At 44.3% G+C, this 14,888-nt stretch overlaps 1 protein-coding gene across 3 annotated transcripts in view; it reads right to left on the reverse strand.

Moving 5' to 3' along the window:
- Nucleotides 1-11,805, reverse strand: part of LOC135244698 (formin-2-like) — a 47,205-nt gene extending 35,400 nt beyond the window's left edge. The window contains exons 1-6 of one of the 3 annotated variants that reach the window (XM_064317192.1): nucleotides 9,866-11,804; nucleotides 8,148-8,314; nucleotides 7,717-7,837; nucleotides 7,034-7,092; nucleotides 4,892-5,658; nucleotides 4,187-4,331 (exon numbers count right to left, since the gene is read on the reverse strand). In XM_064317192.1, coding sequence (XP_064173262.1) covers nucleotides 4,187-4,331; nucleotides 4,892-5,658; nucleotides 7,034-7,092; nucleotides 7,717-7,837; nucleotides 8,148-8,314; nucleotides 9,866-11,708 — 3,102 coding nt within the window. In that variant the 5' untranslated portion in view covers nucleotides 11,709-11,804. Of the gene's footprint in view, nucleotides 1-4,186; nucleotides 4,332-4,891; nucleotides 5,659-7,033; nucleotides 7,093-7,716; nucleotides 7,838-8,147; nucleotides 8,315-9,865 lie in introns of all 3 variants that reach the window. The other 2 variants (XM_064317191.1, XM_064317193.1) reach the window with 2 other exon arrangements.
- Nucleotides 11,806-14,888: the final 3,083 nt, after the last annotated feature.

Raw genomic sequence — 14,888 nt, forward strand, 5'->3', positions numbered from 1 at the left:
GATAGATGAGATATGACAAAATAACAAAAAATGTTGGAAATATAAAATTCAGTCAAGTATATTATTTATAGAATGATCACAGCCTTCAGCCATTCAACATTAAACTGTTCTTTTGGAGAAGGTGGAACATGCTGTAAGAGGAAAGAGAGAGGATGAAAAAAATCTAAGTCTTTCTGCTTCAAACTCTGATGCACTGTATGAAGTCTGAGCTCAGTAGTTTTCTGCACATGTTTACAACATCAGAGGATAATAATAATAATAATAATAATAATAATAATAATATTACAGAGCAGATAGCAGCATAGACAAAGTTAGCCATACATTATACAAAAAAATCATCTCAACAATATTAAAAAGCCTACAACATCTCCTCCGATTGATATAACACTGCAAAACGTATAACTAACTGATATGATACACAGCAATGGAAAAGCCTATGTACACCCACATTGTATCTGATACACAAAAACTCCCTGAACATTTTTACAACATTCAGCAAAACTTCTTCTAGTTACAGAATAAAGAGAAACTTCTCCCATCAATCTCTGTGAAGAAGTTTTTTAACATGAACCACTAACATGGACCACAAAATACATTTAGACATCCATGTGGTACTTCAAAGTCAAGATTCCTGCCTCAAATATTTAGTGGTCACTTGTTTCAACAACCAGAGCACAAAAACGTATAATTTAGCAATGCAAATTGCTTCCATATTTGGTCATAAAAACAATGTTTTGAAAAGTGATTGAACAAAACTGTAAGGAAAACATATGTTCCAAAAACAAGGAAATGTACCTTGGACATGAGGGGATAAACACTACAACTGGCAATGCCCATTATAATGTGCCTTTTTGACTTGTAAATCCCTGATTAAAATTTTTATTTAAAGGTCTGGAAACATTGCTGCAGTTTTATCAGCTCCTTGCTGACTGTTAACCCTACCTATCAGCGTTCTCCATCAAAGAGCGCCCATCCGTGCGGAGCGGTCTGGAGAGCCATGCAATCGCTTGTGTGAGGGCAGAGCACTTCCTCCTCTTACACATCACACAAACCACAGGCACAGAAAAAACCACAAAGCATTCAGCAACTTAATCTCTGCCTGAGTGCTCATCTCTTACATCACTGACCGCTGGTTTGTGCTTCAGTCAAAACAAAGGCCTTCGTAGCTGGCTGACCCCCAGCATGGCCATCGACCAAGCAACCCCTTCACTCAACAGCCTGGATACCTACCAGGTAGTGCTCTGATAAAACATGCTGTAAAGTGGAAAATTACAAATGCCATTCTGTAGCCCTTTATTTCAGCAAGTAATGATCTGATTATGAGGAAATAAAGCTGTAAACAGTGGTATGTTTTAAACTAGCTGCCTGGTACACGAGCTGCACAGAATGTAAAGGAAGACTGTTAAAATTTTTGGCCTTCATGAGAGCCATTAGACATTTAATTTTAAATACTGCACCCCAGATGCACACCTACCACAGACAAACCTGAAGGGGGCACTGCAGTACATAAAAAAAATGTTTGAATGCGCAAAAAACGTCATCTGTCCAAATAAAAGTTAGCAGATCACATGTATTAAAATAAAATACAACAAGCATGCAGCTAATCGTTACCAGGTACATGGATCATGAATTCTAACTGTGGTATAAATAAGCAGCTGACTCGCCCTGCACATTTCTCACACCTATCAACTGAAGCAAGGTGGAGCTGTGCTTGGTGGCCACTTGCATGGGAAAATCAATTTTCCAGCAACATGACACAGTGCTGGTGTGGGCACCACCTTAAATCCATTTTTCATTCACAGGGGAATTCACTTATCCCATATATTGGTTCACACATAGTGAAATACAACACAAAGGGTTTGGGTTTTAACAGTAATGGCAGAGTCTGTTTAGCCCATTTCATCTCAGGATTATTCCTGTTTGGCTTTGGCCTCAAGGCAGAATTATAAAAATCTTTTCTTTTTAGGACTCCCAATTTGTTTCTGAACTTTCCCAAAGTCAAAATAGCACTGCCGTACACTATCACTATTGTTTAACAATACTATCAGATAGACATTACATTACATTGCAGGCATTTAGCAGACGCTCTTATTCAGAGCGACTATTTACATAGGATTTACATCACATTTATACAGTTGGATATATACTGAAGCAATGCAAGTTAAGTACCTTGCTCAAGGGTACAATGGCAGTGTCCTACCAACACCAGCCTGTGACCTTTAGGTTAAAAGATCAGAACCTTACCCATTATACTACACTGCCACCCACAGACCTCCACAAGCATACATATCTGGAGGATATGTGGTTCTAATTTTAATAAAATCATTAATTCTGCTATTTTTCCCATTGCATGCTCTATATGTCATATTCTGGCCTCTGTTGCCCAAGTTGCATGCAAAACACATTTTAATGCAAAATCCTGGATCAGTATTTCTGAAAGGTCTGCAGTTTCCGCCCAGCGTCCTCATTAGTCCGTGCCCTGGAGCCGAAGAACTCTGCAGTTCAGAGGGTCCACAAACCCCTCGGCCTTCACCATCATCTCAGATCAGAAAACAGCCCAAAAGACAAATTTGGTCTCCATTAGACAATGGCAGTGCGGGGAGAAATAAACAGAGGGTGGCGGAGGACAGACATACGGCCTCGGGCACCAGTCACATCCTTAACAGCTTTGATCAGCTCAATCTCCAACACAGCTTTGAGACAGCTGGAGAGTTTCATTAAAAAAAACCCAAAAACAAATCAATGGGAACAGGGGTGGGGGGTGGGTGGGTCTGCCTAAAAATCTGCATCAACCTTATAAATGTAACAATCCAATTTGGGAGTTCAGCAGGCAGTGTTATCCAGAGCAATTTATGTACTACATGTAAAGGACAGTTTGTCCTTTACATGTAATTCAGTCAATGCATCTGAATACTTTTCCAAAGTAATTCAGGAATAAGTACTGTCCTTACGGAGGCAGAAGCAGTGCCCACAAGCTTGCAACCTTTTTCCTCTAACCATTATGCTATACCACCACACCAGTTGGGAAAATATGAGCGAGTGTCTAGACTCGGAGACAGACAAAATTAGAGCAAAGATGGTTGAGTGAAATAAGATATCTAATTCTGAAATTTTCATCACCACCAGTGCTCTCAAAATCATTAGCACTGCCCTAGGCATGAACAGAAAAAAGAAGTAAAAGGGGTGATAACATATTCCAACAGAAACAGAACAAGCAAGGTGCTAACATGCTAATTATAGTGTATTACGCTGTGCAGTTGTTGACTGTAGGAGACGGAGCTAACTGTTTCTAAGAGCACTTCCTGTGAGATGAGGAGGTGAAAATCAGTCAAGTCAGGACGCGCTTCCATCAATCATTTCAACAGAAATCTGAAACACCCGTGTGTGACCTACTCGATCTGCGGCTTGTGTCAGTCATCGCTTGTGTCTGTGTGGAGTAGAACAGCATGCTGCACTGATTTACAGGGAAGCAAAAGCCATTAAAAAGCCAGGGGAAGCCACATGACCAGCTGGGTTACCCACAATGAGTCTGTGCCCCAGTCAAACTGCTATTTAACTCCCCGCACGCCCGCCAATGGCTCCTTGCTTCATTGCTTTCAGGAGCTATGGGAACAGCCTTCCTGCCCCATAATCACAGCATCTATATCAGTTCCCTGTGTCCTCCCGCCCACATTCAGGGAAATCTTCATCCATTGTTATACAAAGGAGATGGATTTTAACACCACCCAGGTCAGCAAAAATGGTCAATGGGATCCCAGTACTTTGGCAGAACACCTTTATCACTTTTTCTTAGCCATTGAGGATGCAAAAAACTAAACATTTCTAGCATATTATCCACACTGCCAAGATGAGCCTCAAAAATGGACACGCCCTATTGTTGGAACGCAGCAGAAATGATGAAAGACCCATTTATAAAGGGATGTGTTACCAAGACATGGGCTCCCTTAATCAGAGACATAGATAAACACTTCCTGGAGAAACAACCAAATCTGGTTTACATTGCATTGCATTCATTTTTTGTAACTCCTTACCTTTATACCTGAATCTTAGCTAAGAGGTACGCAGTGATTCAAAGCTCAATAACTCCAAACTATGAACTACACTTCCCATCAGCCCTGCTCCCAAACTCAAATCATTTGATTACTGTAGCAGTGCTCTCTGTCATAAGTGAGGGACTCCGTCTCACCTGCTGGGCCTTTGATTTTGTGATGGTGTCTGATAGAGGCTTCTTCTTCTCTTTCACGGCGGTTTTGGAAAAGAGCTCGACAAACTCCTCAAATTCAACCGACGGCTCTTCAATGCTCTCCCACACCAATGCACCATTCTTGTCCCTTGGAGAGAGAATATAGTTTTATAGCAATTATAATACAACAATTATTAAGGCATACTTTAAAACAGCAGCCTCTCATTAATATTAAGACCATAATTCCTTCATATTTTTTTTCCTGATTTTATGCTCCTTTTCTCAGAGTATTTTGTGCAAAAAATGCAGCTCAATGGGTTTAGGAAACCTAAATCTAAATGTGCCTACCATTGAACAAAATCAAAGCCGTAAAAAACACAATATCCATTTTTTTCATTTTGGTTTAACACACATTGAAAGTTCTCATCTGGCTCTAGGGACTGTCAGAGTTTCATAAAGTTTCATCAAGAGCAATTCAATTTGGATCAAAACCCCAAATGATGAAATCATAATGGCTATTGGTAAAGAGAAAACAGAATTTGCTTCTTTATTTATTTATTTTTTGCTCCTGAGAGCAAAGAGATACAGAGTGTGTACGCGACATTGATGATACAGACCCTAGAGCTGGTTTTCATGTGACAGGACAGAAGTGAAACATATTGGTACTTTACACGCGTGAGAAAGGCGATGAGTGGTTGGCGAGATTACTTTTTGGAATGTAGCTGTATCCTCGTCCAGTACAGGGGCCTCATGGGTCGAGGGGGCTCGATGGCAGCTTTCTGTGGCCCCTTGTCCTGTGGGGGGGTCAGGCCAAGCATCCCCACTGGCAAGGGGGGAGGCAGGGGACCCATCCCAGGAAGAGGAGGTGGGGGTGGAGGACCAAGGCCTGGAAGAGGGGGAGGTGGAGGGGGTCCCATCCCAGGGAGTGGGGGTGGGGGTGGAGGACCAAGGCCTGGGAGAGGGGGTGGTGGAGGGGGGCCTGCAGCTTGTCCTGGTAGTGGGGGAGGGGGTGGGGGTGGGACCTGCATGGCATTGCCTGGTAACGGAGGAGGGGGAGGTGGCATAGGCAGTCCAGGTAAAGGAGGGGGAGGCGGCGGGGCTACAGGTAAATCTGGTAGGGGTGGAGGGATGGGTGGGGTCTGATATCCTCTCTGTTGCTGCTGGCAGGTACAGACGAACCCTGGCGTTTCTTTGGGAGGCAGTGACGTCTCCAGGAAAGGCACTTTAAATGAAACGCCCTCATCTGCAGGTGATGTCTGCACTGACTTGGCCTCCAGATTGCTCTCAGTCTGTAGGCTGACAGCTTTCAGCTGCGCCTGCCTGTTCTCGCAGGCCTGGTCTTCGGTAAAGCCATCCTTCCCCAGCAGGGGGCACTGTTTCTCCAGCTGGGCTATTTTGGCCCTTAAATCCTGGATGGTTTGCTGCAGTGCCTGAATCATACTGACGTGTTCCTCCTTCAGTTTTGCAGATTCCTCCTACAGACGAGAGGGAGACAAAAACAAGTCTGTGCCGTGACTCGCCGAACGTTTGAAGCCGGGTCCTTTCGGGCCACATGAAAAATCCCTGAAGAATCACAGAAGAGATTCAAACGCGGCACAAAGAGGGGATGTGTCAGCGTGAGACGTCATGTGGGGCAGTGACACACACACTGTCTGGGCTGCTTCCAGCCAACACTGATCACTGCCTTCTAAACCCTATTGTCATTTCTGCGACTCACAAAATGATCACAAAAGAGACAGTGTGCCTGAGTGAAGAAGCGGAGCGCTCTTTAGTCCCTAAGTGAGGGGGCAGACAGGAGAGGAGCGGCCCCGTGCCAGTGGTCCTGGAATCTAGAATCTTCAGACTAGTCTGTGGAGGAAGAAACAAGTTTTTCCCAAGGGATCAATCCATGATGGTTAAACATCAAAATCAGCAAAGGCCCACTGACTGAGTGCAGAGGTATAATAGGGATTCTCTCAGTTAGAGACCACGGCTGCCCTGGAAATGGCCGTACGAGCACACTGACCCCTATTTCACTCCAAAAAAGAAAATATAAATAGTCTTTTCAACAATTCACTGAAGAGTTCAGCTGATTTTTCTGCTCAACCACTATGTCCATTTGTCGCCTGTAATAATGGTTATAACTGGTTATAACTGCAGTGACTCTGACACTGCATTTCTAAGTCCTCTGATCAGTGTATACTGTGGAGGACAATATTCTAAGCTATTATCTATAAATACTCATAAGGCTATACTAACAGTTCATTTTTCATGAACTTCATAAAAAATTAAGTGCATTAAGATAATAACTATTTCGGTTGGATGACATCTGTCTGCCCGTCAATCTATCTGTCTACAGACACACTAATAGGGTGCTGATGTTTACCGTATGACAATACATAAATGGATACAATTTCAGTAAATGGATAAAAGAGCATTGACAGACACAGTGTCACTAAGCTGATGCTGCCCTCTGTTGGGGCAGTAAAATTATCACTACATTTTCATCCCAAAAACTGAAAGTACCAAACACAAAACATAGACAGGAAATCAATTTTATGACATATCTTGGATAAAGTGGTTATCAGGTTATTGACTGGTTTTTATCAATGCTCAATTATTCATTGTTAATATTTTATTATTTTAATTATTATTTTGATTCTGGCATGTCTTTAATTGGATTCCATTCGTGCTTTCTGCCAGGTTGTGTCTGTTTCAAGAAGTCCGTAAAGTGAGCCCTTTCTCAAGAAAACTTAAATTAACCACATGAGGGCGATATTGACAAAAAAAAACCAACAATCATGTGACGCTTGTCAGGGTGTTACAGTCCATGCAGACCTTGTCACATGACAAAGGATAAAATGACAGTACCTGCAGCTGCTGTTCCTCCATATTTTGCTTTTGCAGGGCCAGGATGATTGCTTGATGCTCTGAGAGGAGGAAAAAAAGACTAATAGAAAAGCAAACCTCACAGGCATGCCATGGACTATAACTCAAAGAGAAAAGATCAAAGTTTTTATTCAACCACAACACAATGAGCTGGAGCACAGACATTTTACAGTAGCCAGAGTTGCCAAAATGTTAAAATAGTTAATTAATTAATGACCCATTTCATCTTTCACAAGTAATAGTGCAAGAATGAAAGGGAATTACAGTTTCAGTGTTTCCTTGCCTGATAGAACAGGGTAGTCACAGTCACAGGGACTGAGCTATCCCTGAGCACAGTACAGCCGGTCACAGTGGAGCATGCCCTAAAAACCTGCACAGTCTAACCCAGCCCTTCTCTTTCTTTCGTTTACAATGCATAACTCTGTAAGCTAACAGATGCCACGGGAATTTAATAACCTGCCAGTTTAAAGCAGATAAAAAAGAAGGAGAGAATATTAAAGAAAAACAGATCAAAGTATTTTATAAATGAGAAAAAGCACATAAATAATCTCGGTGCTCATCTCCCTAGGTAGAAAACACAAACAGAGACTTTACATGTAGTTTATTCCTGGTGACTGCAGGGTCTGTGTGGTTGTAAGGTATTTTGTGGTTATGCATGATCATACCTGCCTCTGTGTACTTAAAGCCTGGTCTGGCACCCCCTCCTGGTTTGGGCAGGGGCCACAGGGCCTGGCTGCGTCCTGTGGAGGGCTGGCCGACCACTGCCCAAGTGTACAGCTGATCTCCCTGAGGACACACATTACACAGATAACCAGCGTGTTAAGAGATATCACAAAGCTACATATTTCATGTAAAAATAATATATTATCATGTTTTATAATGTTGTAATATAATAATATTTTTCCTTAATCAATAAGGAGAAGGTTTTAGATCATTTCTGATAATTGAAGACTAGCAGATCTTGAAAAAGTCAAATATGTTCACGATAGCTGACAACACTCACACACACATTATGACGTATGCACAGAAATTCAGTCATGCAAATTATGCCAAAGTAAGATGGTGAAATGGCTTGGTAAAATGCAAAGGGCCTCACGTCAAATTTCGGGCTGTCCTGCACACCAGTGTCAGTGTCCCCTTCCTGCTCCTTGAGACAGCCGTTGAAGGGAAGGAGGAGACCCATGGCCAGGATGCGTGAGCACAACTTCTCTGCTTCCTGACAAGTGCCATCGTCCTGCTGCACCTTCTCCAACAGGGTGCGCCCTAGAGTCACACAGAAATGCCAGTCATACCTGGGAAACTAACTACAGAGCATCCCCACGCCCCACACAGCATGTGCTGCGTGTCTGCATGTCTGCATCCTGCCTGCGTTGTGTGTGCATGTGCTGTGTATCTGCATGTAATGTATGTCTGCATGCTGCATGCACTGTGTCTGCATGTGATGCATGTCTGCATCCTGCATGCACTGTGTCTGCATGTAATGTATGTCTGCATGCAGTGTCTGCATGTGATGCATGTCTGCATCCTGCATGTGATGTGTCTGCATGGACTGTGTGTGCATGTAATGTGTATCTGCATGCACAGCATGTCTGCGGTCTCCTCACTAATGGAGGGTTTCACAGTGATGTTACAGTCCTATAAATAACAGCTGTCATTCCAAACTGACAATCCAAGCAGGTAATCAAGCTAAAACACTCTACATCTTTTCATGTGAAACAAAGAATAAGACACGGCTGGCCTCACACAGCCCTCAACATAAGCACATAAGACATCCTGCACAGAGGGATTAAAATATTGAAATAATCTGCGAAGGGTTTTAGGGTCAGGCCAGCCCCCTCAGTTAGCCTCATAATCAGGCCCAGGGTAAACGCTGGGCCCTTGCTTTTAAATCCCTGCTAATCACTCGCAGGTTGCAGCAATGCCTGCTGGGATGTATATGGACAGGGGAAATGAAAACTGGGAAAACACTGGGAAGCAATTGGCCTTGAATGGTCTTTTTGTTTCGGGAAATAAGAATCCATGATTCCCAGTGACCCTGTTGCTGTAGTTAGCAGCCTGTACACTGCTGGCACTATTCTCCTGAGAGAGCAATAAGGGAGACCTGCTGGCAAACAGGAATCAGATCGTCCATCGCTAAATATTTATATAATATTTATACACAGGGGCAAGCTAAATATCTGCTTCACTACTATTGCAGAAATGCCCTTTACTTCATGAATTTTGAAAGCTAAATTAACTGAATATTGATATTTATCTTAATTCTAAATTAAAAATGATTATTTATAGCAAATGGAAGCACTGAAAATCAGACCTTTGAACATTTTTTAAATGAAAATGAAAAAGGTCTTATTTTTCATCAAAGAAGAAATCCTTCTATAACATAACACAATAGGTCAACATAACACAATGTTCAAGTCATCGCATAGACTAGTGCAGTGGTGTCAAACTCGTTGCCATGGAGGGCCGTGTGTATGCAGGTTTTCATTCCAACCAATTAATGCTGCCTTAATTGAGTCCAATTACTCATTCAGCCATATGCGTTTAACTGCATTGAAGCACAGAATATAAGAAAATTTTTATTTAGACAATGCGGGTCACCATAGACGTCGGGTCACCATTGTGCACAAACCTGCATCCCTAATTCAGCAAATAATTTAACTAATTATATAATCAAGATCTGAGGCTGGAATGAAAACCTGCATACACACGGCCCTCCATGGCAACGAGTTTGACACCACTGGACTAGTGCAACAGAATGAAGGTACAAACCATTGTTGCCTGGTACTGGCTAACCTAATGTGGTGTGGAACTTACCAGTGAACACATTCTGAAAGCCGGAGGAGGAGGAGGGTGTGTATGAAGACCACCTCCGTCGGGTGAAGAGCGCACGGCTGCCCCACTGAAGACCCTCTTCGGGGCAGCCGGACTCCAGCCCGGCCTCGGCGCCCCCTGTCCCGGCCTTCAGTTCCTCTGTCCAATCAGTGAAGGGCGTGAGGGGGCCGGCGATGCTGCAGGACCTCTGTCTCCTCCCCCCCTGCCCTGCAAACCGGAGCAGGGGGCTGTGGGAGGGCGAGGGTCCCTGGGAAGGGAAGGGGGCGGACAGTTGGCGGGTGGTGGTTTTTATGTAGGTGGGCTGGATGGCGGGGTAGAGCTTCACAGGAAGGGTAGACACAGAAGACTTTCGCCGGTAGGGGGTGTGGAGGGTTTCGGTTTCGGATACCCACTGGGCAAAGGAAACACTGCTTTTGCGCTTCTCCTCCAGGGGGCGCTCTTGTAGACGTTCAAAGCTGAGCTCCACATTGCTGATGCACTCTGGCGCCTCAGGGCCCCTCAGGGGAGCCTTCTCCGGCTCTTTGGTACCGCTGGCTGGGCTGCCCCGGCTCTCCGGCCTGTGGTCGCCGCTCACTTCCTGTTCAGCCTCTTCTGCAGTTTCAAATGAGGTTGTAGAGTCAGGGAAGCTGCACGAGCTGGTTGCCCTGGAGACGGACTCTCCTGCTCTCTCATTGGTCTGACTTGCGGTGGGCGGAAGGATGTGGTGTAGCAGTGGGCGTGTCTCAGAGCGGCTGTTGAGGGCTGGATCATCATTCAGGCCATTCACAGCAGTATCTGATTGGCTTTCCCGTTCTCGGGCACTCAATTGTTCACCAATTTCAGCAGCCAGACTGATTTCTCGCGCTGAGATTCCTTTGAGGACTGTGATTGGTTCAGAGTGCAGAGGGCGGGATGTAAGATCAGCTGGGGGCTGGCTGCTCGTCTTCTGGGCAGAGCCTGCTGCTGTTGCCTCAGCGACCTCCTGCAGCAGTCCCAGATCCGGCTGGGAGTGCGAGAGCTGATCCTCCCGCTCCAGGGCTGAGTGGAAGCTGTTGATGTCGGCGTCCGAGGCCGAGCTGGCCCCGCCCGCCTCTTGGTTGCCGGCGGCGTCTGCGGTGGACTGCCGGCTGCGCTCTGGCTCGGTGTCGGATAGCCCCGGCTCCTCCGCGGAGAGGCTGGCTTCAGCGGCTTCAGGCGGGAGGGGCCGCAGGTCGCCCCCATGGCCGCTCCGGGAGGTCAGGGTGTCCAGCCCCTCCTCCTTCGATCCCCTGGAGGGGCCTTTTCCCTTCCGCTCTTTCCCCTTGGGCAGACCCTTCCGGATCCTGAGGCCGGAGAAGACCGAGGTTTTGGAGTCCGACCCGGGCTTCTTCTTGCCGGAGTCCAGCCCTTGGCAGCCCGGCTTGCTTTGGGCTTTTCTGGTGCGCGTTCCCTCCCTGACCCCGCCCACCTTGTCGCGCCCGGCGCCGGCCTCCTCCGCGGGTCTCCTGCGCTTCCCATCCTGATTTCCCATGACGCTCGGCAGATGGGCTCCCACGGCGACGAGGCCCCCCCGCTCCTGCAGACTGCTGGACCTGCCTCTCTGAGCCCCTGCGCTCTCTGAGTCCCACAGACTTACCGCCGCTGCTGATGCAAGAGCAGCCAGCGCCTGCTCTGTGACTCTGTGCAGCGGCACGCTGGCAGAGCGCCCCAGGGGCCGGGCTCCCTCTACTGCCGGCTGCCGGTACTGCAGCTGCCTGAGGCTGCCCAGGCCAGACTCGCTGCCCTTCCTCCCGCCTGAGAAAGGAGTGCTGAAGACGCTCTCCCTCAGAATGGGGACCTGCGTCTCCACCGTCTGAATGGCCTGCATCGTGACCTCTGCTGCACACTCAAAACAAAACTCTAAAACTAGACGTTCATAACAAAAAGGGGAAAAAATGTAGATTTGTAGAATAAAAACATAAAAATTTGACATTTTTACAAAATACACAACCACATCTTCTTAGTTATAGATAACTTTTGACTTGTTCAACATTTTTTTTTTACTTTCAGCAAGATAAAAAAAAAATCAATACACATGATTACCAATTAGCACAACACAAATACACACATAAACATATAAAGTTCACAAAAGAGAACTGGGTTTAATTGGGTATGATATGTGGATATGAATGTGTAATTGACCTATGCCCTCTTTGCTTTTGTTGAGTTTGCACGAGGTTCCAGGTAGCAACGGAGAGTGAGAAACCCTTTTTACTTTTAATCAAAGGCAATAACACAGTTCAAATGGACAAACTGTCATGGTTCTGGGGTGTAGTGGCCTTGTGCTGCCACTAGAAGGTACTTGGCCTTTGAGAAGTTCTTAATTTGTTCCAGGTGACTGATTTCCCAATTATTTTCACCTGGGGAGGTGCCTTTAAAAGCACTGACAGAACAGCCATCTGCGCTTCTGTGTAAAATCCTGTTTAAACACAAAGCCGGTACGGTAGAGGTATAGGTGCTCGGTGGACGGTTTACTGAACTGTGTTGTGGTTGGTTCTGGGTCCTCTTAAGGCGAGTCAGTCTCTTAGCGCAGTGAGCGCATTCTGACACCTTAAGAGCATTTATACTTTTATTTTGAGCTCGTGTGAGCCGGTGGGTATCGGGACGTTGTCCCGGGTAATGTATTTTGTTTGTGTTTTTCTGAGCTGCGTCTCAGGGTTTTCTTTTCGCTGAGTAAGTTTTGCTACTCAGTTGTCTTTTCTTTTGAGACCAGTTTTGGGTTTGGTACCAGAGCTTCGCCTCTGTACCACTGGTCCTTTTCTTTTTTCGCCCTGGTTTTCACGGGTCGCTTTTGGTTTCGCGAGCCAGTTTTACGGCTGGACAAGGGGGTCCTTCGGAGTGGTTTTTGACTCCGTGTTTTTTTGTTGTTGTTTAGGATCCTTTGTGTGCGGGAGTTGCTCTCCCAAGGATCTTATTTGTTTTGTGTTTTACTTTCGGGTGTTCCCCTTCCTTTGTCCTTCGGGACTTTGTGGCTAACGCTTCCGGTAGCGTCAGCTTTTCGTTCCCCTATATTCGTCGCTTCTGGTTCTCCAACACCCCCACACCGTTATACAAACACACTAAGGTTACCAACTGATAATAGAGGAATCTCTCCAAACATAATCCCTCTCAATCTCTGCAGTGAACAGCGATAAAAATAGATCTGATCCTTTCATCTTTCTTTATGGATTTATGCAAACATACAGTACCACCCAGGGATAAATATAAGCACATAAACGTCAATAAACAAGCCCACTGCTGGTTCAAACAGAGTGATGCGTCTATTTGCTCTTTCAGCCATTTTATGCTTACTGTAAATGACTGAGATTTACATTACATTCACATGCACATGAATATAATGCACATTTAAAGAAATATAAAATACTACTGTCCATCAGTAAGCCATTACAAATGCAACCATTACATGAAACCTAATAAAAAAGAAGCAACACTGTAGAGGTAGAGTACACTGATAATTCATAACAGTACAATGTGGAGACGTGAACTGGTCACACTACATGTAATATGGCTGACAACAGCACCGATGACAAAGCAAAGCCACGGTAGTTTATCTGTACAGCTCAAACAACACCGATATGATCTCTGAATCTGCAGAGAACAAACTACAGACAGAAAATCGTACACTGGCTGCTGTCCAGAGAAGCTATCATGACTGGCTGTTTCCAAGCACATTTCCGTTTATTTAACTGAGCCCAAAATCTCATGAATAATTGATTGTTTCTGTAACGCTAGCGCTGCTTTAGCACACTATAGAAACAATAGATCAATACACATTTGTTTAGATTGCAAATGTGTATTCAGTTCTAAAAGCCATTAGCTTCTGGAATGTACAATACATGTTCAAAGTACATGCATAAGGGTGTTCTGAGCTCGTGTTAGTCAGGCCAATTCTTTATTTTATATAAAAATAAATCTGTAAACCTTTTTTTCTGGCACAATGCTTGTCCATCTGGTCATATGAAAAAAACATAATTCTGAAATAGCATGAGAAAAGTCATAGAAATGGTGTAAACTACTGTAATAGAATATAATTTGAGTAAAACTTAGTTCAGTGTAATTAATGAGACTCCAATATCCGAATATCCGAACAACTACATTAACTGTGTTTCATTCAATGGTATTTCTAATTAATAATATTTAACAAGTAATATTTAGCATAAAATTTCACACAAAATCATGACACGTATCACATAAAATGGCGAAAGCAGCTGAACTTACCCCAGGCCTGTCTTCCAAGAACAAAAAAGTTCTTATCACCAACACAGTGTGGAGCTTCAACACAGGTCACATGAACTTTGAGCATAAAGCATCACATGTCTCCTTCAACACCAAAGCCCTTCAGTGATGTCTTCAAAACAGACTGTTATAACTACACAAGCCACTAAAACACAAAATTGAAAAAGCTTTGAAAACAAGTGAAAGGAGAAATGAAAAGAGATAATTTTCCATTACAATATAAATGGAATAGAATCATGATAATACTACAGATTAAGATGATAGAAATATACTGGATACTTATCAAATGGTGAGAAAGTGAGGCCTTGACAGATGGGTGTGCTTGTGTGCATGTGTGTGTGTGTGTGCCTGCGTATAAAATTGACATCAAAAGTGGTGTGAAAGAATACATTTTGTGGAAAGATCAATTACTGACCTGGTATAATTTTAGGACAAGCTGAAATTATATAAATTATGAAAATAAGTTCTACTTATTATTCCAAATCATTACAATATCATTTCTAATTTCTTTATTCTAATGAAATGAGCAAATCAGACTTGAATGGCAACGCCATGGATTAAAATGGTACATGTATATCAATACCATGAGCACTGTCACTGTCGGTGCCAACTGATAAATACGTTTGCACTGAACTAGTCACTGCTAAATATCACGATATTGCCCAATCACTTGATGTTTCCAAAAGGACAGTTTCCACCACCTCACCCATTACAGTCGCTTCACAAAGGGGAGGAGGCAATACACCCAGGTAGCCAATTCCATCACCCCCTC

This window comes from Anguilla rostrata, chromosome 18 (genome assembly GCF_018555375.3).
Source record: "Anguilla rostrata isolate EN2019 chromosome 18, ASM1855537v3, whole genome shotgun sequence".
Taxonomy (NCBI): Eukaryota; Metazoa; Chordata; class Actinopteri; order Anguilliformes; family Anguillidae; genus Anguilla; species Anguilla rostrata.